Source organism: Danio rerio, chromosome 15, assembly GCF_052040795.2.
Source record: "Danio rerio strain M-AB ecotype USA chromosome 15, GRCz13ab, whole genome shotgun sequence".
Classification (NCBI taxonomy): domain Eukaryota; kingdom Metazoa; phylum Chordata; class Actinopteri; order Cypriniformes; family Danionidae; genus Danio; species Danio rerio.
In genome coordinates this window covers 26,758,394-26,780,964 of record NC_141035.1, presented here as the reverse complement: position 1 = coordinate 26,780,964, position 22,571 = coordinate 26,758,394, and the positions used below count along the sequence as shown (strand labels likewise).

General features: G+C 34.2%; 1 protein-coding gene across 50 annotated transcripts in view; it reads right to left on the bottom strand.

Annotated features, from left to right (window-relative positions):
* Nucleotides 1-22,571, bottom strand: part of myo18ab (myosin XVIIIA b) — a 173,038-nt gene that overhangs the window by 26,981 nt on the left and 123,486 nt on the right. For all 50 annotated transcript variants that reach the window (XM_087283058.1, XM_087283060.1, XM_087283063.1 and 47 more), the window contains 9 exons: nucleotides 22,373-22,516; nucleotides 21,487-21,576; nucleotides 18,099-18,218; nucleotides 17,552-17,663; nucleotides 12,401-12,528; nucleotides 9,173-9,327; nucleotides 4,279-4,402; nucleotides 3,948-4,148; nucleotides 1,319-1,429 (listed from right to left, as the gene is read on the bottom strand). In XM_087283058.1, the coding sequence (XP_087139184.1) occupies nucleotides 1,319-1,429; nucleotides 3,948-4,148; nucleotides 4,279-4,402; nucleotides 9,173-9,327; nucleotides 12,401-12,528; nucleotides 17,552-17,663; nucleotides 18,099-18,218; nucleotides 21,487-21,576; nucleotides 22,373-22,516 (1,185 nt within the window). The remainder of the gene's footprint in view (nucleotides 1-1,318; nucleotides 1,430-3,947; nucleotides 4,149-4,278; nucleotides 4,403-9,172; nucleotides 9,328-12,400; nucleotides 12,529-17,551; nucleotides 17,664-18,098; nucleotides 18,219-21,486; nucleotides 21,577-22,372; nucleotides 22,517-22,571) is intronic.

The window sequence follows — 22,571 nt, the reverse complement described above, 5'->3', positions numbered from 1 at the left end:
GAAAGCAGTAGTCCGTGACTTATGCAAATGTAATAGGTCATGTCTTATTATTTTCTTTTGTTTATTTTTTGTTGTAACAAAGATCTATTTTGTCATATTTTTTTTTTGTTATTATATATAAAGTGTTGGGGGTAACGCATTACAGGTAAAGTAAATTATGTTATAATATTACTTTTCTTAATAACGAGACAAGTAATGCATTTCTTTTTAAAAATTAAGTAATAATACTTTACTTTCTTTATTGTCCACAATGAGATTTAATCTCTGCATTGCTTTTTTTTTTAAATGGACTATGCATTTGCAGCAAATGTTAATCCACTATCAATAAATGTTCCTAAATAATTAAAACATCCAACTGTCTCTATTTCATGTCCCTCAAGGACCAGAGGTTTCAACCCTTGACTAAGAAGGTTTAATTCTACCAATAATCTCCTTGGTTATAGTAAAATTGATCTCCAGTAAATTCCTTTTACACCAATTTTGAAGCAAATTTATATAATTGTAGTCCAAGGTATCTCCTTCTGTTCCTGCTTTAGTCAACCGGCAAACAAGTGCCATATCATCTGCATATTTAAATAACTTAAAACCTAAATCTTGGATCTTCAGTTCATTTGTGTAAAGAGAAAAAAGTAAGGTTGATAAAATGCTTCCTTGTGGAACTCCTGAATTTAAAATCATTGTTTTAGACACCATATCGTCATAACAAATACTATTTGTGGACGATTTAAAAGGAAATCATTAATCCACCGAATAAGATCACCATTCACTCCTAAATCAAGCAATCTTTGCAGGAGAATATCTATCTGAATATTGGAGTTACTTTTTTTTTAGATTAATTAATATGCTTTTTTAAAAATAGTTTGCTGAAATAAAATTAGTATAATCACATTGAATGTCACTTAATGAGAAAATTAGCTCCCTGCAGGAACAGACAAATAATAAAAATACATACATACATACATGAGACTAATTATAATAAATAAACAAGTCAATCAATTTAATCAATCAAAATATGCATGTATTTTTATACATAAAACTGTGAAATAATGATTATTATTCTAAAGTGGTTGAACAGATAAACATTAAATAATCGAAATAAAATAAATCTTATTATTTATTTATTTGTTTGGATTTTAATATACCAGTAGCTAGACAAAAGAATTGCTCAGCAATCTTTTTACATTACTCAACATCTACATAACATGAAGACTGTAAAGCAAAGTGGGAATTTTAAAAGCAAACATTTATTGAATTATAATAAAACAGTATACAATAATGGATATCACACAATGAAGGTGGGCGGTTGAAAGTATCATACCTTCTTGCTGCAGGACTGTCTGATCTCCTCCACCTCATCTTCTTTGCTCTCAATCTCTTTCGAATGCGTCTGTCTCAGTCTCTCCATCTCCATCTCCAGACGGAGCTTGGCCTGCAGGTCACAACATCAACAACTCAGTGAATACAAATCTGCACCTTCTGAACGCACGCATGCGATAGAACACAGCGAAAACACACGCCGTCCGCATACAGAAGCATATGCAAAATAACACCACCACACAGGCCAACAAACTGCTTCATAATTATTATTATAATGTATGCAGACTGTGCATATTGACAATTTCTCCACACAGACACATCAGCTGAATCTACATGAATTTGCATATTCTGCATGACAGGTGAAAATTGAGTGCACAGAGAATGTGCATCATATCAAGAATACATTAAACACCAGGCAGTTCGATGCAACATATATCTTTATTCTCGAGACTTCATTGGTGCATGACTCATGCCATGGTTTGATATTTAAAGTGCGTGTAAATTTTACATTTACAATAGGGATGCTCTGATCAGGATTTTTGCAGCCGATTCCTTGTCATGGTGATCGGCCATTACTGAGTACAGATTCTAATGATTCAAGCTTTATAATGCATTAAGCACATTTTCCCTCCAAGTATGATACTTAAGTGGAGGTCTTGTCTTACCTGAAAGAATAGATTAAGGATGCTTCATATAATACCTAAAACACATCTCTTATAACCATTCAGGGGTGAACATGTCATGGCCAGAAGCAGCATTTTACTTTGACTTAGTCCCTTATTAATCAGGAATCATCACAGAAAATAATTTAACACAGATATAAAAATTGGTAAGAAAAATGGCAAACAATGCAATTTGGAAACATCACAAATGATCAAAGAAAAATTCAACATGTCTCAATCAAGAAAAAGTTTGGAGCGCATATTTGATGCATAAGTTAAAATGCACACCTGCAAATCTAATACGTCTCTACTAAAAGGAAATAGGCCTATAAACGAATGTTTATTACAATAAGCATATTACAAGAAGTTATATTATTAAATAATATACATGTTTTATTAATCTACTAATTTAAGCCAGCTTTTACTGAACTTGCAATATTGTCAAAAACACAGAACTTTCAGTTGTTATATGTAAAATGGTCTTAATACATGCAGGACCAATCAAATACTTTGCTCAACGACAACTATTTATTTTATTTATTTATTTAATTTATTTATACAGGGACAATGTACAACATGACATGTTGTGCCAGAGTTAGCTATAAAGCTAATTTACATCTGTAGTCCCTGGGCAGGAAGTAACAAATTGACAGCAGATCTCTCAAATTACAGAGAAGGGGGTTTGCACTCATGAGATCTTTACTGCTTTATTCATTTAACCTAAGAAATGTAATGCTCAAACCATCACTGTGCCTCTCGTGATCTCATGTCACCAGTATTTCCAGGTATTTTAACTTGTTTTGGAGGATCATGGAGCCGATATGAATACGCGTAAGACTCCCAGAGCTTCCAGGAGAGGTCATAGGATTGGATGAGACACTAGATAGTGGTGATCGCTCCACTTGCATCACAGCAGCTCAAATCACTGTAAACACATTGGCTGCACTAGCAACAAAGAGATCATCACTCATGCGAGTCGAGCTAATAGACTGTATAAACAGATCGCACTGCACCTGTATATATTTTAGCTATTTATCGATTGCTCACACCCCCACACATCATTTACCTCCCCATGTGTTTGAATGCTGTAGGCAATACATAATATAAGGAAGCCCACGTGCGCCTTACTTTGCTTGTAAACTCCTAAACAGACACCTGCGATCAGTTCATGAGATAGGCCAGATTGGCGAGTACTGATGGAGTCATGAAATTTGATTCAGTCGATTGAGCAGAGCATCCCTAATTTACAATGTGTGTTTTGTTAGAGCACATTGATATTCTTTAAGTGAACAATTAATCCATGCTGAGTAAATCACCTGAAAAAAAAAAAGTTTGTAAACTAAAATTTGTTTTGGTTTAATTTTTAATCAAAGTCTGACCATTTGCTTCTGTGTATAAATGGGCGTTCCTACAAAATACTCTTAACCATGCCTCTCTTACCGTTTGCTATGAGGGAATGATGTGCAAAGAGAAAGCCCCGCCCCTACTCAATATTCCATTTCAGTTGGAAGTACATAAACATGCTTCAATAAAAGTCTCAGCAATTTCTGGTTTACGCAGACTTTAAAGAACAATTTTGGTTATTTTAAAATCTCCATCATAATGAAAATGGTGATCACCTGTTTACAAGAATAAAAACAACTACAATTTTAATTTTATTTTATACTTATATTTGTTATTTTTTTATATTTGAAATATATATATATTTAAATGGTCGATGTTTTATATAAAAATAAATAATATGTAAATACACATGATAAAACTTCATCCTTTTAAAACTTTATGATTATGTAAAATTTATAAAATACTAAAAGCTAATTACTTTTAATTATAAGACTAATTTCTAACCCCAAACTTTGTCATTGTAGTATTTAAACACATTTTTTCAACAAGGGTCTATTAAATTACGACGAAAACTAATAATAAAATGTTGTAAAAACAAATTTGTGTATCCCATTCAAACATCACCTGTTCCAGCATCTGAATGGTTCCAGCCTGTTCATCCAGTTCCTCTTCCTGATCTTTGACTTTGGCCTCAAGGTCACGAAGTTGCTTCTTAATCTTGGCCAATGACGCCTCATCCTTCGACTCCTGCGAGTTCAAATCCTGAAGCTCCGCCTCCATCTGCTCCAGCTTCAGATTGACAGCGCATATCTCCAGATCCTTATCCTGAAAGAGCAGAGAAAAACTCATTTAGGGCAACAAAGTCTGGGCTCGGTTCGCACAGACACATGTATGTCACAGCCAGGACTGAAGTGAGAGACAACAAAGAGAGGATGATATAAGAGAGGTTGCAGACCTCCAGTTGTTGTCTAAGGCTGAACACTTCCCCGGTCAGCATGTCTTTCTCTCTGCTGAGTTTCTCCCGCTGACTCTTCTCTCTCTGCACCTCCTCTTGAGCCTGAGTCTGCTCCGAGTCAAACCTGCATCAACAAAATAAATACTTTATCTCGGGAACACAAAAGACACAAAGATGTAAAGCAGTTTTCCAGAGGCTTTACATTCTCTGATCCTGTGTGGTTGATATTGAAAATGATTTCAAAAGAACCGACTAAACTACAACTATAATAAAAATATCTAAATGCAACTTGTATTTGTATTAAGATTGTATTGTTTGTATACAATATATATATATATATATATATATATATATATATATATATATATATATATATATATATATATATATATATATATATATATATTGTTTGGATAAAAATATCATTGATTTACAGTGCTGTGATTACTGCCCTAAAATATATATTTTTAAAATGTCTAAACAGCTTTTTCCCCATTGAACGCAATATTTATAAAAAATATTTTGGAACAGTAGCTTTTGATGTGAATGGTCCTTTTCCACTGGAGATACTGTTGCCCTAATAAACTAAATAAAATAGTTGTAAAAAAAAATAATAAAAATAAAAATAAAAAGTACATATACCTTAGGAACGGTATAACAGAAAATTTGGACAGTTTTAAAAAAGTTTCCAAACAGCAATAAACCTTATCTGAAACTGGTTATCATCCTATACCTACTTTGAATGTGACTTTTATCTTTAGTAGAACAGAGCAATTGCATGCAAATGTCAACCATTAAAAAAGGTTTCAGAAAAATAGCAAAACTCTAAGTTGTGTAGGCATGTATTTTACAGTACTGTAAAAATAAACAAAAGTAACTCTGTCAATATTTTCAAACAATTATTTTTGATTAGCAAAAATAAAATAAAATCAATCGTTTTTTTTTTTTGTTTTATAGAGAGGCAGCACTTATTCTTCTAATTATCTATGGTTCTTTTGGGTTGTACAGATTAATTCACAGAATTTCTACAAAGTATGCTGTATACTGTAAACTCGCAGGCTTTTTGGTCACATCTATGACGCATGTCTATTTTCCTAATTTAAATTATAAAACATTTTTATAGATTGACATTTTTCTGATCCCATAACTTTGTGGTTAGTCATTTTGGAAAATATAAACAGATGTTTAAATATATTGTTAGGATATACTTTCTATGTGAATTTATGCTTTGAGTTTTTACTGCAAATGTCACATCCGTATTGCAGGAATTAAATTAAATTTAAATCAAAAATTTAAATCAAAATTAAATAAAATCTGCAGTTAAAACCGTGGTGCTTGGGAATTTATAAAAGGCAAGTCCATAACTAACAAGTAATAATTAAGTTTTAGCTGAATTATCTTGTATAATGCTTAACAAAATTTTGGACGGCCTGAAGAAACTACCCCTTTAAATTATCATTTAAATCATACACTTTAAAACGTAGCAAAAATGTCATTATAATGTAATTTTGTTTTACTCTTTCCACTAGTAACTATAGTTAATTTTAGTTTGCTGTAATCAAATTTTATTATGTATATAGATTTTATAAGCCTCCCTGCATTTAAATATCTGTATTGCACATAAAAGCACATATTAGTTGACCAAAATACTGTATGTATAATGCACTAACTAAAGTGAATCGCTAATCACTTTAATAATAATATAAGCACAAGTCTTCTGACAAAGAAAAATGTAAATATAACAACGTACCTGCTTTTCCTAAAATAGCCCAGCATAGCAGAGCGTTGAGAACTAAAATTCTTCTAAGCTTTACAGTATTGTGTGTGACGTGTGTGTGTGTGTCAGGAGGGGCATTAGGGGAGAGCTTTCTGATTGGGTTAACTTGTAAGTGGGCAACAACGTGTAAGTCGTGACGCTTTGGGGCAAATCAGTTTGTTCTCTTTTTCCCTTTTTTCTCCTCCCCCCTCCTCTCCTAGGACCTGTTATGATCCCGTAAATGAGTCTTATGCAACTCTTCGTGTTAATCTGAGCCCCACGGAGAGATGAAGAACTACTCTCCTCACCCTCCCCCCTTCCCTCCCACTGACTAAATCTGCCGTCACCCTGAGCCGCAGGCTGACCATTACATTTAGAGTGGACTTTCACACATGCCATCCGCAGTGACAGGCACAGCCTCTGCCGGTTTACTCAAGAGTCTAGAGAGGCTTAGTAGCAGCACCTTCACACTTTCACGCTCCAAGAAACGATGGTGACTTCATTCTTCTAAACAATTAAATCTCAGCTAATTGAAACATTTTCCATGTTTAACATATTAGAGCTGCTAAAAATATTGTTTTTCAGTTCACTGTGATTTGGTGCAAATCCCAAAACTGTGAAGTTCCTGTGAAGTAGTGCATTTCAAAGAAAAGCATTGCATTGTAGCATGAGTATTGCCTTCACTGGAGGTTTGCATTTGCTGAAAGAACATGGAACATGGACTTCAATTGCATGACCACTAAAGAGCACTTTTCTAGCTCTCACATACATTTTTTTATTGTGATACTGAGGTTGTTCTTGTGCTCAAAGATCTAAAAATATATAAAAACATGGGTAACACTTTACTTGAAAAGGTGTTCATAATACTGATGAAATACATATATCATGAAAAATCTTCAATCATTACAAAACATGTCATGATTGTGGATTACATTTTATGCATGCTTCTGACAACTGTCATTAAGTTTAATTTGCTCAGTTCCGTCATTTTTAATGAAAAGGTTATTGTTTGAGGTGTCTTGTTATGAAAATTGACATAAATACACCATACACTGTCTTTGTCATGACAACTTGACATTACCAAGACAACATAATTTGTCATAAACCTGTCATTAACATGATTGTCATGAGGCTATTATTATGACTGTCGTTCATTTTTTGACAGCGCAAGTACTTTTTTTCTTGCCCTTAACTACAGTGATTCAAACTAAATTTGTCATTAAAATGTTATTACATGTCGTTAAATATTAATCACTCGTTTATAAACGTATTTGACAGAGTAGTGACACTTTTACTGAGAAAGTTCAATGACAAATTCAACTTGTTCCACTGAAGTGATCAGAAAATTATTTATTACACGTATAATGGTCAAATGACATCATGCTTAAGATTAATGACAAGGTATGCTGTCTTCATAATGTCATGAAATGTCTCAAACATACTCATCCTTGCATTTAAAATGCCATAATGGAACAAATGGCACATAATGACTTCTACATAAATAAAGTCTTTTTCATGACATGTCATGTCCTGATTATGAAGGTGTCATGACACTAAAGAACAACCCTTCAAGTAAAGTGTTACCTATATAGAAATCGGTCAGAAATTGTATATATTGTACAGTTTTTATAAATGAAAATAAACTATTCTGAATCTCACCTCACTCTTTATCTACTCTCAATTCAAGCTCATGTCAAAGACAAAACTTTATTAATAATTTATTATTATAATTAATATTACATGTTTTACCAAATTAGATATTGGTGTCCACCATCTGTAGAACATAATGGCACTGGTGGCAGTGCTTTCAAAATGTCGGAGTATTATTCCCCCCAAAATACACTGTGTTCTCTTACACAACTCTTGTGTTCTCTCACTAGAATTTTGTGTTCCCCTGAAAAACTCTCCATTCTCTAACAGCAATACTGCATTCCCTCAAACTTTTCACTCGGTCATAAAAGCACTGAAAGATTTTCTTTCACAAAAGTCTTGCATGTGAACATTAAGTTTATTATAATGTATAAACTGTATATATATATAAAGATATTAAAAAAAAGAGATACCTCAAATGAAAAGAGAAACCTCAAATGAAGGCAAGAAATGCCTTTTTATTGTTTAAAAAAAATCATAAAACGTGACCATAGTTGTATAATTTGGTAAATAACTTATAAACCAGTTCATTAAAAAAAAAGTAGTCAATAGTTCAAAAGAATCTAAATTAGTACGAAATATCATCCTGCAGACAGTTAAAATTAGAATTAGAATAATTCTAAAATATAATTATTTGCCTCCCTTTTAATTTATTTCATTTTTTAAAATTCCCCAAATGATGTTTAACAGAGCAAGGAAAATTTCACAGTATGTCTGAGAAAATTTTATTTGTTTTATTTCGGCTAGAATAAAAGCCGTTTTTAATTTTTTTAAAAACATTTTAAGGTAAAAATTTTTAGCCCCTTCAAGCTATATATTTCTTAATATATTATATATTAGCTATATATTAGTCTACAGAACTAACCATCGTTATACAATAACAATAAATTATCCTATTCAGACTAGTCAACCTAATTAATCTAGTTAAGCCTTTGAATGTCACTTTAAGCTGTATAGTAGTATCTTGAAAATGTCTAGACAAATATTGTTTACTGTCATCATGGCAAAAATAAAATAAATCTGTTATTAGAAATGAGTTATTAAAACTATTATGTTTAGAAATGTGTTGAAAAAATCTTCTCTCTGTTCTTATTTCTTCTTCGGAAAAAATAAACAGTGGCTAATAATTCAGGTGGTTTAATAATTCTGACTTCAACTGTGCACATTATGACAGAACAAGTCAGCAAAATGGTTCTCATTACAGATATATTGAATAATTCTAAATCAAATGAAGCTAAAATGGAATTGAGAGCTTGTGAATCAGACATAAGCAACTCTGTAATAAAACCAACACTATGAGTAGACCATTTTGAAAAAATGGATTTTGGACCAAAGTGTTTTCATTTACTGTTGGTGGTTCATCACAGCCTGACATGACTGAAAAAGACAAATTAACAAAATATCTTGCCGTGGCATTACATGCTCTGTAAGAGGAGTAGTTACCCATTTCCTCAACTGTATGTTTGTAAATCTCTTTCTCTGACTCACTTGCGCTGTTTCTTCTCCAGGTCATGGTTGCGGCTCTGCTGGCCCTCCAGGTGCAGTTTGGTGTCCTGTAGCTCGGCTGTCAGTCTCTGGCATTTCTTCTTCAGCTGCTGAGCCACGCGTTGCACCTCTTCATTGTCCGCCTGCAGGTCTGTCAGCTAAACACAAAGATTCTCATTGAGTCTGTACAGGTGGATCTGTCCATCCACTGAGTATCTTGTCTAGACGTGTGAGTTTCAGATAATACATTCATGCTTGAGACAGTACATGCTGTTGAGTTGGAACACACTGACAATACGAGTGAAGTCTGGGCTTTTATATGTTTGTTAGCTTGGGAGAATAAAGTCAACTGCATGGATGCGCCATCTAAGGTATAACTGATAACAGGATAACAGGAAACTGATGCTGAGAATGTATTAAGAAAACAGGGTGTTTAGATGTTATTTTTATTTTTAGACATTTTATTTTACTTGATAAGACATCATTAAGTAAGGTCAGGAGTCTGAGGTGGTTTTGGGACCCTCTGTGTGTTTAGGCATGCCCTAACATTTTTTTTACCTTGGATCACAAAACCAGAAAAATTGTATTATTATTATTATTAATAATAATACTATCACTAATAATAATAATAATAATAATAATAATAATAATAATAATAATAATAATAATAATAATAATAATAATAATAATAATAATAATAATAATCTAAATGATGAATAAATATGCTTGCAATGATATATAGTTTGTTGGGATAATATTTGGCTGAGACATGTCTATTAAAAATCTGGAATCTGATGTATAAAAAAGTTGAAAGACTAAAAAAAAATCACCTGTAAAGTGTCCAAATTAAGTTCTTAGTGATGCATATTAATAACCAAAAAGTCTGTTTGGATATATTTACAAAAACAAATTTTAAAAATGTCTTTATAGAACATGAGTTTATCTAAATATTCAATTGATTTTTGTCATAAAACAAAATGCAGTAATTCTGAATACAGTGTATTTTTGGCTATCCCCACAAATATATCAGCAAAATGTAACCAAAGTGGTCTGCACAAACTGTCCTACAATATTATGTGAACGAGGTGGATGTATATGGTTATATTATTTAACAACATTACATACTATGTGTAGTTTTGGGGGAGGTGAGCCACTGAAACAAGGCCATAAAACACATTCTTGAGAAATCAATCTTGTAGTCTTGGCAATATTCTACCAAACTACATGAAAATCAATATGACCACAACACGTTTTACACATTTCACCCCAAGCCTCTGTTGCCAATTCTAAAATGTAATTTTAGAGCTAGCAATAGAAGCTTGAGCCATTAAGATGCAGTTATCCAAATTGACTTGATGGAGTGTTTATGAATGACACATGTCTGAGTCTCTCAAAAGAGTTTGGCAGCAGCGACTCTACTAATAGCAAAGCTGTAAGTTTAACTGCTTCAAGAACACTGACTTCACGCTGACCTCACAATAGACAATTTCTGAATTTGTAAGAAATTGTAAATTTTTAACATCAACAGTTAATTAGTTGTTGTTTTTAATATGCGCAATTTAGACATAAGTATGATAAAAAAAATAACAGCAGCTAATATACAGTATGATATTAACTCTTTCCCCACCATTGATGATAAATATTTTGTCAATTAGGAGACAGGGGCTCCCTTACATCAACAAGTCATGGGTTTTATGGTAAAGGAAATCTTAGCGAAAGCCCAGAATGGTAAAAGGACTTCGGGCCTTCCAGAGTGTGAAATACAAAAATGATCAGAGAAAATATAGACAAGTGGTTGCACCAGCAGTGCACAAGTTTAAATATAGCCTAGTTGTGATTTAAAGGGACACCAAGTTACAACTTACACACTACTAAATATGTCTGTGTTGCACCACTGAACTTAGTTTAAATGTAACGCTATGTTCTAACTAAATATTTATGGCAGCCTCCCCATGTATAACGGTTGAAAAGAGATGAAGGTGGGATTAGTATACATCGCAGAGCTCGCGATCATAATGTAGTTAGTCTTTGTTCATTTCCCGAAGGCAATTTGGTTGCAACATACAAGCATGTCACTCATAATACACAAAAGCACATTATACAATACAAATTCTACCCTAAATTTTAAAACTTTACAGCTGAGTGGATGAATGAAAGTTTAAACCGATTTGTTTTACTAAAAGGAGTTCTGCATCGAATACCAGAAGGGAGAAGATAAAACACACAATCTTCTCCTTGCTTTTTTCTCTTTCATGAGTAGGGTATTAAAAACTCAAGTTTAATGTTTTGATAACTTTGCGTGCATTCACGGCTCGCGATGCAACTGTGTGCGTTGTATGTTAATAGTGTTTGACTGTAATTCAATGTGCTATTAAAATATCATTTATAATTTCATTCTCAGATGCAGATTCAGATGCATTAGTTGCAGAATTTTAAAGCAGTTTAATGATTTAAATGCTTTTTATTGGATATTACAACTTTCATTGCAACTACACAAGATTTTACGAAGAGCTTACGACCTACTAACTACGGTTTGTCTAATAAACATGTGGTGCAACCGAAGTGAGAACAAATTTAGTTATAAACTAGCTAGTAATTACTAAGCCTCTAAAGTGGACGTTCCATGTTAAAATAAAACTTACGAACAGCTGGTGCAACCAGACCCAGATGTATTCTGTATATAAGAGGTATTCAGATGAACAGGCGGGCATTAATGGCATTGACTCTGATCGCTCATATTTTTACTGATTCTAAATCTCATCATGATAAAGTTGGTTAAAGAGATCCCTTTAGACACAAAAGCTTCAAGCTGTGTCGTCGACAGGTCGATAACGGTCAACCCAACTTTCAACTTTCTTTCGGTTACTCCCTTCTTTATCAGGAGTCGCCGCAATGGAATGATTGAACGCTGACAATTTGCACAAATTTATATACAATGATCAAAATTGTTGGAAGTGGCTCACAACTTCTCATTAAAAAACTGGCGGGGAAAGTGTTAAACTGCAAACTGTTTTGTACATATAAAATATTAAAAACTATTGTTTTAAATGCTAGCGAAGTAAATCAAAACAATGTAAAACAAATTGGTGAAACTACCTAGAACAATTAAACCAATATCTTTTCAACAGACTTGCTTGTGCTGGCAATGACTGAAAATGTAGAAGCTGGAAAAAGTGTAGGAGCTAACAAAATCTAAATAAAACCAACAATGTGTGGGTGAGTAGTCCTTACTTTTCTCTCCAGCTGCCTCTTGTTTTGCTGCTCCACCTCTAGTTTGTCATCAAACTCTTGCTGGAGTCTCTTCTTGGTGAACTCGATCTCTCTGATGGCTCTCTCATACTTGAGCCTCCATTCTCCTCCTTCAAACACAGTCAGTCAGTCATGATTAAGGCAGCCCAATTTATTGTGAAATGGCCTTCTGTGATTACTCAGCTGCAAAACGCTGCAATTTAATTAAATAAAAATGACAGTGCTTCAAAGCGAAGTACTCTGTTTTGTCTGCTGCGCATAATACAAGTACTCTCTCTCAACAGGTTCAGTGCACTTGAAGTTCGTGGAGCAATTTGAGATGTCAAATGTTTATCATAATGCGGTTAAATTATATCGTAATTGCAATAGGATTGTCTCTCTGAAAAGATCTGAGGTTTAAACATTTTACTCTAATCCTTTTCATTACAAAATCCCATTTTGTGAATCTATCACTGAAGAACAGAAAAACGTAAATACACACGTTAATAAATCAAAGCAGTTCAATGAACTGCATTGAAACACAGACATCAGCAATAACAAAACGCAGAGCCGAGCCGGTCCCACCACGTCACTGTTAAGAGAATGTAATTGCCGAAAAGTAGAATAAATCAAATGTGCGTGGCTTAGCATTAAGCCTGAGAGATCAGCTGGGTGACACAGAGGTGAGAACAAGCCGTCACCAGTGTGACATACGCATTAAATTGAGCTTTGTTCATGATAGCGGAGATTCTAGGAAAGGCACTACTGAATATAATCATGTTCAGGCTTTCACTGAGAACACCATTATAGACTGCGACAGGGACAGACGAAAAGGAAGTCAGATTGTGGAAGAACTGGAAGTTACTTTCCAGGAATAGAGTCTTAGTGATGGCTAAGAGTCATTGTTCCCCTTTTTCAAAACATTTACAATGAAAAGAAGTGCTTAACCTTCAAATAATAATGCTTTATGATTGTCAGCCTTAGATCAAAGTAAACTAAAAACCCAACAATCCAAGATGTATTTATTTGCACTCTGTCCTTTACATGACATTAGCAGGGTTATGGCTTTTTATGTTTTTAAAATAAGTCTATGCTTGCTTACTAAAGCTGTAATAACATTATTTCACAATACTGCTATTGACTAAAGAGATGCCGTTTCAAACCATTTATTTTTTAACCAATATTAAAATCAAATTTACTCCTGTGCTGTTAAAGCTGGATTTTTAGGAGGTGTTTTAGGAGGTGTCTTTACCTCTGTCTTCAGTGCCACATGATATATTATATTTTATACAACAGTTCTGTCTGGTTCTTGAATCTGATATTCTGCAAATAACAGCACTAGTACAGCCTCTTCACCCTTTACCCTTGTGTATTACTCCACCCACATACAGCGACAAGCAAAAGTCACTCTACAGTATAACAAATATTGCTGCTGTTGGACAACATTTTTTAGTCTTTTTAGTCTTTTTTTAGGCTTTTTAGTTAATTATGTAGTTGTTAGAATTGCAACGATGCAGATTATTATAAGGATAATGCCTATTTTTAAATATTTATAATTTCAGAGCATCGGATTCAGTGCATCGGCCATCATCAGCCTGTCTGAGCAGACCAAAAAAAGTGACGATTGACGTTCCGCCACAAGATGGTGACAAAGATCTTGTAGCAATGCAATATGGCTGTATATTGGCACAGGTGGGAGGAACTAAGGCACTCAGCCTGCAGACTCAAACCAACGCATGCCTCCCACCAGTGCCGATATACAGCCATATCGAACTGCTACTTGTATGATATTGGTCACGTATTATATTATATTATATTATAGTTTACAATAAGGTTTTGTTGCTAACATGAAATAATTATGAACAACACTTGTACAACATTTTTTAATAATCGCTATCTACTAATGCATTAATAACATCCAAACTTATGCTTTTTACATTAGTTAATGCACCATAACAATGAACGACTGTTTTCATTAACTAATGTTAACTAACAGGAACAAATATTGTATTAAATGCATTGTTCATTGTTGGTTGATGTTAGTAAATGCATTAACTAATTAATACAACCTTATTGTAAAGTATTACCATGTTATATACAATACACATACAGTTTATGCTTATAAATAAATACACATCAAAATTAATACAGGGTTGCAAATTAAGATATCATTAGCTAGTTTTTGTCTCACTGTTGGTTTACAATTACTGATAACTAAATATTTCTTATTTTAAAATAGTTCATTAGAGTGATTGTTTGGTACATTTAATTGTTTGGTACAGTCAAGAATGTAAAAACCTCTAAGGTGAAGGTTTTAAAAACATTCTAAGCTAATTTTATGCTAGATTATATTTAATAACTCTTAAAGCAAAAAACAATAATAGAGAATTTTCTCTCTACATGGAAAGTTCCAGAAACAGTATAAAGGAGTGAAAAGCAGAGGGGGTGAGAGACAGAGAGAGCGAGCGCGTGTTTGGTGTTTTCAGTGCCCCCTGGCATTTCCATATAAACAGCTTAATGAGGAGCAGCAGCTCTGATGCTACAGATTATTTTCTCATTTGTCTGGAGGTGCCAAGCTGAACCGCTCAGCACACCTGAAGCTCAACTCCTCACCAGAGAGTCATGGGCCGCCAAACTCAGGGAAATCCTCCCAGATAACCCTTCAATTCTGCCAAAACCATTCAGGAAGGCTCTGATAGTTTTCGCTCAAAGCTCAGCCATCAGGAGGGAATCCCTTTTCTGAGGTCCCATTTACAGCTGGCATCAAAATGCATTTTTATCAATCCAACCACAGATGAGGGAAACTAAACACCGTCTAAAAGCTTTAAGCTTGTACACATTAGACTAAATGTAACAATTTGTAGCATTAATGTGAATAATGTGATTGGTTAGGTAGAGTTACTTTTTTTTCAGACACATCTTACTGTATTTAGAAGGTAAAGTCATTCTAAAACTGTCATCATGTACTCACTCTCGTGTCTTTTTAAACTTGTTTTATTCATCTTCTAAATTCAAATGGGACATTTTTTAATGAAACCTGATTGATTTCTGTTCCATTCAGAAAGCCAATTCCCCTGAAGCCTAATATATTTAAATTATTTCATAAAGACATAAAGATAATCAATTGAGCAGTTTAATCTAAATCCAAGATGTTCTCAAGAGACTTGCTGGATTTATAAAATAATAGATTGACAACGCACATGCTGTTCTAAACACAGACATTTGCGCATGAAAAGACGGTGACTAAGTTGTCATTTTTAATTGACTTTGAAGTATGAAATGAAATGCTCTGAAGTTTGGGAATTGTCATTCTGATGTGTTTTGCTATTAGAACCGTGATGCATGTGATCATCTGAAGAGCGTGCATGCTGGAGTGGTACTTTGCGAAGTAAAAGTGTAAAATTAAAATCACCACATCGCATTTAGTTTTAATAGTATGATTATGCAAAGCATTTTGGATGGTTTAGTCTTATGATGTAAATTCAGGAGGAGAGGCAGGACACAGCGAGCATTTTTAATAATGCACAAAGGAATCATGCCATGCCAAATATCCTCATAATGCCCAATATTTGACTATACCAGTAAAATTGTTCATTTATATGCAGTTAGTGACGGAGCGTATGTAGTTGAATGTTCAAACAGCAAAAATTCAAATTTAAAATATGCAAGACTAGTGGTAAGAATAGTGCGCTGAGCTACCCTATAAATTCAGTGTAGATTTAGGCCTGTCACGATAAGTTAATTTGTTGTGTGATACTGGATTAAATTTTTTCCAAAAATTATTGCAATAAATAATAATAATACTATTGCCATTTTAAGACAGGCTTAGAAGTTATAATTCAGATTCTGTAAAAGTAAATGCCCTAATATAAACATCGACATCAGAGATGTCCAATGTAAATGTCCTTTAATGTTATTTGTGAAAGTGTGCCATTTTGCTTTGTCACTTTGTGGCTTTGAAACAGAGCTCAACTTCTTCCAAAGATTCAGCAGTTTTCAGGAAAATGTAAGAATTTGTCAGTAAACATCGTTTCTAAAGGAGTTCCCTGAGCTCTCAGACACCTCCAACAGAGATTATATGGATGAGGCTGTACAATCAGATCAAATGATGCTGACATTTATTTTTATGTAAATATGATGGGAGATATATATTGTGTCACCTAAAAAATACCGAGGTCATGTCAATGTATTGTGCGATATGTTGATTTATCAATTACTGTAACAGGCATACAGTTAAAGCCAGAATTACAATACCTCCTACATGAGAAGACTAAGCGGCAACCTCCCGCTCTACCTCGGGAAGCCAATACGGAAGTAACTGAAACTGCAATTCATCGAAATTCCGCTAGTCCTGGCTCCATAATAGAGCAAATTTTAATTGAGCCCACTGTTAGAATGGCCAACTTTACAACAGAAAATCCTGGTACAAGGAGCGATTTTGGTTCATAAAGCTAATATTACCCTTCATGACAACTCATCCCTTTCCTTTATATTAGGCTATATTAAGTTTCCATAATTAGGGCGTGGCTACTAGAGTGACAGCTAGCTCTCGCTGGTAGCCGTCACTTCACCTCAGCTGACTCCGGCAGATTAGCCACTGAACTCGGCATATTCATTATTTTTTGTTTTGCTTTATTGTGCTTTACACAGTCAGTTGCCTTTTGGACTTATTTCTAACAATTATCAGATGATATGGGATGCTGTGTGCACTTAATTGTGCTTACAAACCATTCACGTGGCCTCCGTTTCCCATGTGAGTAAAGTTACACCATATCTATAAATGTATTTGTTTTATTTAAGATCATTCATCATTTATATTTTTCTTTAGAACTTGAATGCACTTCATAATCTGACAGATTGATTAGCTGTAGGCTCTAGAAGCGTACACTGTACAGAAGCGTTGTTGTATGGGACAAATTCTGGCCCTTTGTAAGTGAGGGGTGGGTCTTTCAAACCACCCGAACCCCTGCCTGTAGATTGTGACGTAATGAGCGGAAAAAGTCTCAACAAAACCCAAACACACGGGTTTTGAATGAATGTTAATACCTGCTAGAAACGCTTGTAAGTGGATCACTTGAAATGCATGTTGATACCAGGTGGAAACAGTTGCATTTCTGACTTTGCTCACTCCAGGAAATGCCACCACAAACTCACCAGTGTCATCGTCATCCATTTCCCCGTTGAGCTCCGATGCGCGTATTAGCCGTGCCTCCATTACCTCCATCTCCATAGACTCTGTCTGCTTCTTCATAGCGTCAAACTTGGCCTGACACACACACACACACACACACACACACACACACACACACACACACACACACACACACACACACACACACACACACACACACACACACACACACACACACACACACACACACACACACACACACACAGAGGGACGCAAAGCACATCAGCTCACTGTTCTACAGGGAAATACCCAGACCATCTGCTCACACAGGCAACTCTGAGCCTAGAAGACACATAAAACACACCACACACAGACAAATACCTGCAGACACTCGCTCACACACTACATCTTTCGCATAGATATTTAATGCAAGATGACAAAATTTGTATACGGCTCATGCTCTGCTGCTTGGACTGCATTGCCAGAAAATATCTATTTCAGGCATGAGGAGATTCCTTACAGAAAAGTCAAAACTCTGAATCTGTTCTGAAGTGTGTGGGTGTGTTGTACCTGTAGATCCTTCATGTCTTTCTCCAGCCTCAGTCTCTCCGAGGTCTCGGACTCCAGCAGCTGCGAGGCAGATTCGCCAGTGTTCCTCTCATCGGCAAGCTCTGATGACAGTTCTGTGATCTGAAATATAAAAATAATGAGGCAAACATGAGGTGTGTGTGTACTAGATGCAAACTTCAGTGTAGTGTATGAGCTCATCTCGCATCCACATGCAACACTTCACATCTATATCATCGCTCACATATTTCACACAGAGATGATGGTATTTTGGTAACAGTCCAATGCTGATAGTGAGAGATGTGGGTTTCTGTGACTGTGTTTGGGTGTAATGGTGTGATTTTGTATATACTGTGAACTAGGGCTGAACAATATAGTGTTTGAGCATCGATATTGCAATGTATCCGCAATAGTCAGGATTAGAAAATTGATTAAAGATTAAAGGATAAAGATATTATTTTTATATTATTGTCTACATGTATGCAATGATGACTGTTATTTTGCGTTTGATTGTTTAATTTTTTGTATTTGAATACTGTCAGACTCCATAGAAAATCTCTTTATAGTCATATTTTTATATTCTTCTAATTTATTACATTTAATGCAAATGCACCACATAGAAAAAGTCTTGATAATCCCAGTCAATCTAAATTACATTATATGGTGACACTTTACAATAAGGTTCATTAGTTAATGTATTTACTAACATGAACCATTCATGAAAAACACTTGTACAGCATTTATTTATCATAATTGAACATTTACTAATCTATTAATAACATTCAAGTCCATGCTTGTTAACATTAGTTAATGCACCATGAGTTAACATGAACTAACAATGAACAACTGTATTTTCATTAACTAACGATTATCAAAATGATTAAATAGTGTAGTAGTTGTATTGTTCATTGTTTGTTCATGTTAGTAAATGCATTACTTAACCTTACCTAATGAACCTGATTGTAAAGTGTGACCAATCAAATCTTTTTGAAAAGAGCTATTTAAATCATCTGGTCAAATTATATTCATATCACAATATTTATTTTGCAGCAAACCAAAATATTGCATTGTCAGATTTTTCCAATATTTTTCTTTCTTCTGGAATTTTTATTTGTTGGGAAAGATAGTTTGCCTTTAAATTAGTTATTGGACTGTTTTGATTGTTATTTTGGACTCCCATATCCTGAGGTATTATTTTTGTTTTTGTATAATGTCCTTTAAAATTTAATTTACTTATTTATTTTTCCGATAAAAAAAGATAAACAAAAATAATTGATGGTGATCAAAAAGTTGATCAAGAATGTGTTGTTGTCTGATAATTCTGGATCTAGTGGCAGTTCACTTAAAATACGCTCCCTTCTTTCTTCATTTGTTTGTTTCTATTTATTTTTAACCCCTAGATTTTTGTAGGAACGTAACCGTACTGTGAATGTATGTTTAGTACTTAATAGGTACCGAAAAAGTACTCAAAGGGGGGATGATCACCAGAATGGGGAGTCACAGACTAAAATGAGAAAATATGATACACTGGTGTTTTAGAATATGGAAAAACTGTCTTTACGCTGTTTTCATATTATTTGTTTCTATTTTATTTTTACTTGTCTCTTTTATTCCTGTTTATGTAAAGCACTTTGAATTGCCACAGTGTATGAAATGTGCTATATAAATAAACGTGTCTTGCCTTAAAGTAGGAACTTTATCAAGAATGCCTATGCTATCATGTGCTTCATTTAATGAAGGATGCTATCATATTGAGCAACAACAGCAGAAAGGCATACTGTATCTATCAAATACAGATTTCTAGATTGCAACCTGAAGTGTCAATTTATTCTAATAGACCAGTTTATTACATTAGCTGATTTGTTTAATCATTTGTATGAAGAAAGAAAATACCTCTTAGTTGATTAAGTTTATTTATAGAATTTATTAGCAGTGTTATGTATTTAATATGTAGTTGATGTTGATTTGTTATTCATTATCATTCACTTGAAAACTTAATATTGTTGTGAACTTTAATTAATTTGTTACATTAATTGTTTAGATTAATTCTTAATTTGCTGTAATGCTTTTTAGTGCCAAGAGAACAATCATTTTGTTCATTGGAATAATAATGATCATATTGCTGTATAATTGCAGCATATATGGTATATTATACAATAAAGGAAATTTAAATATTTTATATTATGCTGCACAAATAACTGATTTAGATTTTATTTAAAGAGATATTTATGTTAGCCACAAATCAATATGCAGTATAAAGTTTTCCTAATAATTCCTAATAATTGATGTCATTACATTAAAACCCATTAGTTAATGCTGTTTATATAACATTTTAAACATACATATTTCTCTATCAAATTAAAACAATATTAATAGTTTTCTTAATTTATTTCATTACATTACAACTAGGCCCACACGGAATCTGCGCACACCGATTTTTTAGCCCATCATTAAATCTATTTGTTAACTTGTGTAAATGTGTGTAAATTTATATTTATTTCAGTTTTCATTTATTCAATTTTTTTCAGCAATATTATTAGCTAATATGAAAATGTTCATATGATATATTTACAATACAGTTTGTAAAGTAATAATTTCTGTCTTTTAGTAGATATACTATATGAGGGACTTGCTTTGTTCACCAAATTTAATAAAACATTTTAACAAAAGTTCATAAATTAAGTTTTTAGTTACTATACTACCAAAATCATTCTGCAAAAAAAGATTTTTTTACAAAATTCAGAGCAGAAATAGTTAAAAAATGACCGCAGGTTCTGTCTGACCCTTAATTATAATTCAATTTATCTTTATTTCTATAGTGCTTTAACAATGAACATTGTGTCAAAGCTGCTTAACATAGAAGTTCTAATAAATTAAAACTGTGTCAGTCCAGTTTTCAGAGCAGAAATTTAGTTTTGTTCAGTTCAGTGTGGTTTAATTTTCACTGAAAGCCCTAACACTGAAGAGCAAATCCATCAATGCGCAGCTCCACAAGTCCTAAACCAAGCAATTATTATTATTATAACCCATTTGTTATTGATGTTTATTTAAAAAATTTCGTTTAATATAAAATAATTTAATTCAAATAATTTAAGCTTTAATATTGTGCAAGAGGTATTTAAGGTTGCTTCATAGCTCTTATGTCCAGTGCTGTGTTTGTATTTATGATTAATCTATGTAGCATCATTGTCCTGCGAGACATGATATTTTGTTCCTCTGTAGGTTCAAACACGTAGCAGAATGACAATAAAGCTCAACTTAACTTGAAAATTATATTTTAAAAAATAATAATAATACAATTGCACTGATGTTGGTATCAATTGCAATGAATGAGCATGCAACTGTGTAATATAGTAAATCACAGCATAAACACTGTGACTTCAGCACATACCTTGCTTTCCAACCGGTCGCTATTGAGTCTCAACTCGTTCCTCTCCTTTTCTACCTTCTCCAGCTTCGACTTGAGCAGCTGAATTTCCTCCTAAAGACACACCACCAATATTCAGAACGCCACAATACCACAGACAGAAACATAGGGTGTCACGAAATTCAGCTGATATACAGAGAAATGACCGCAGACAATCACTCATTGGGACACGATGACAGCCCCTATTTTTAGCAAAGAATAGAGACAGGCAGGTGAGATAAATTAGAAACGCAGAATGACAGACATCGACTATTACCCCAAACCACCTCCTCCTCCCACTTTCCAAAACTTTTCTTTGGGTAACTTGAGAGAATCGTCTGCTACAGCCAATCGTTTTGCAGCTCTGAAGGCTGTTTGTGCAGAGGAGATAGTGACTCTGTGTTTGTTTTTTTAAAAGCTGGCTGTTTGGAGGCAGTGTCAGCACCCGTCTGTCTCTCGCAGGGAGTACGTCTGACTGCATGGCTACGCAGCACTCAGCGGGATGCGGCCTAGCGGACGAAATGCACACACACTCGCTCTGTGACATGCTAATGCACTCCCCTGCGGCAAGCACAGTTGCTTTTGATCCAGCAGCTACATAGGTAATGTATGCATGCACACAGTGCTGCCACAAGCACGCACACACATAAATCTACAAACACTGGGATTGAGGCGAAGCTGCAGAGACAGTAATCAAAGAGATGGGCGCTTTGGGTGCTGAAGTTGAATTTGAGAGGGATCCCCGCAGGGTGGAGAAACTAGGAGGGGCATTAAAAGCCACACAGATGGGCTTTCAATTGTCAAAAGGTAAAAACCTGAACATGACATTGCGATTTAGATCATTTAAAGTGGCTGGCGGAGAAATGCTTACGTCTTTGCCGCGGATCTGCTCCTCAGTGAGCTGAACTTCGATGAGGGGACGGACGGTGGTGAAGAGCTTCCACCAGGGCCAGCCTTTCACGCCACGGTTCTTCTTGATGTTTTTCTGGATGCAGCGGATCGCCAAGTCCTGGATCTGAAAAACACAAGCATTTATGATTATATGTGTGCTTCCAACTGGTGAGAAATAG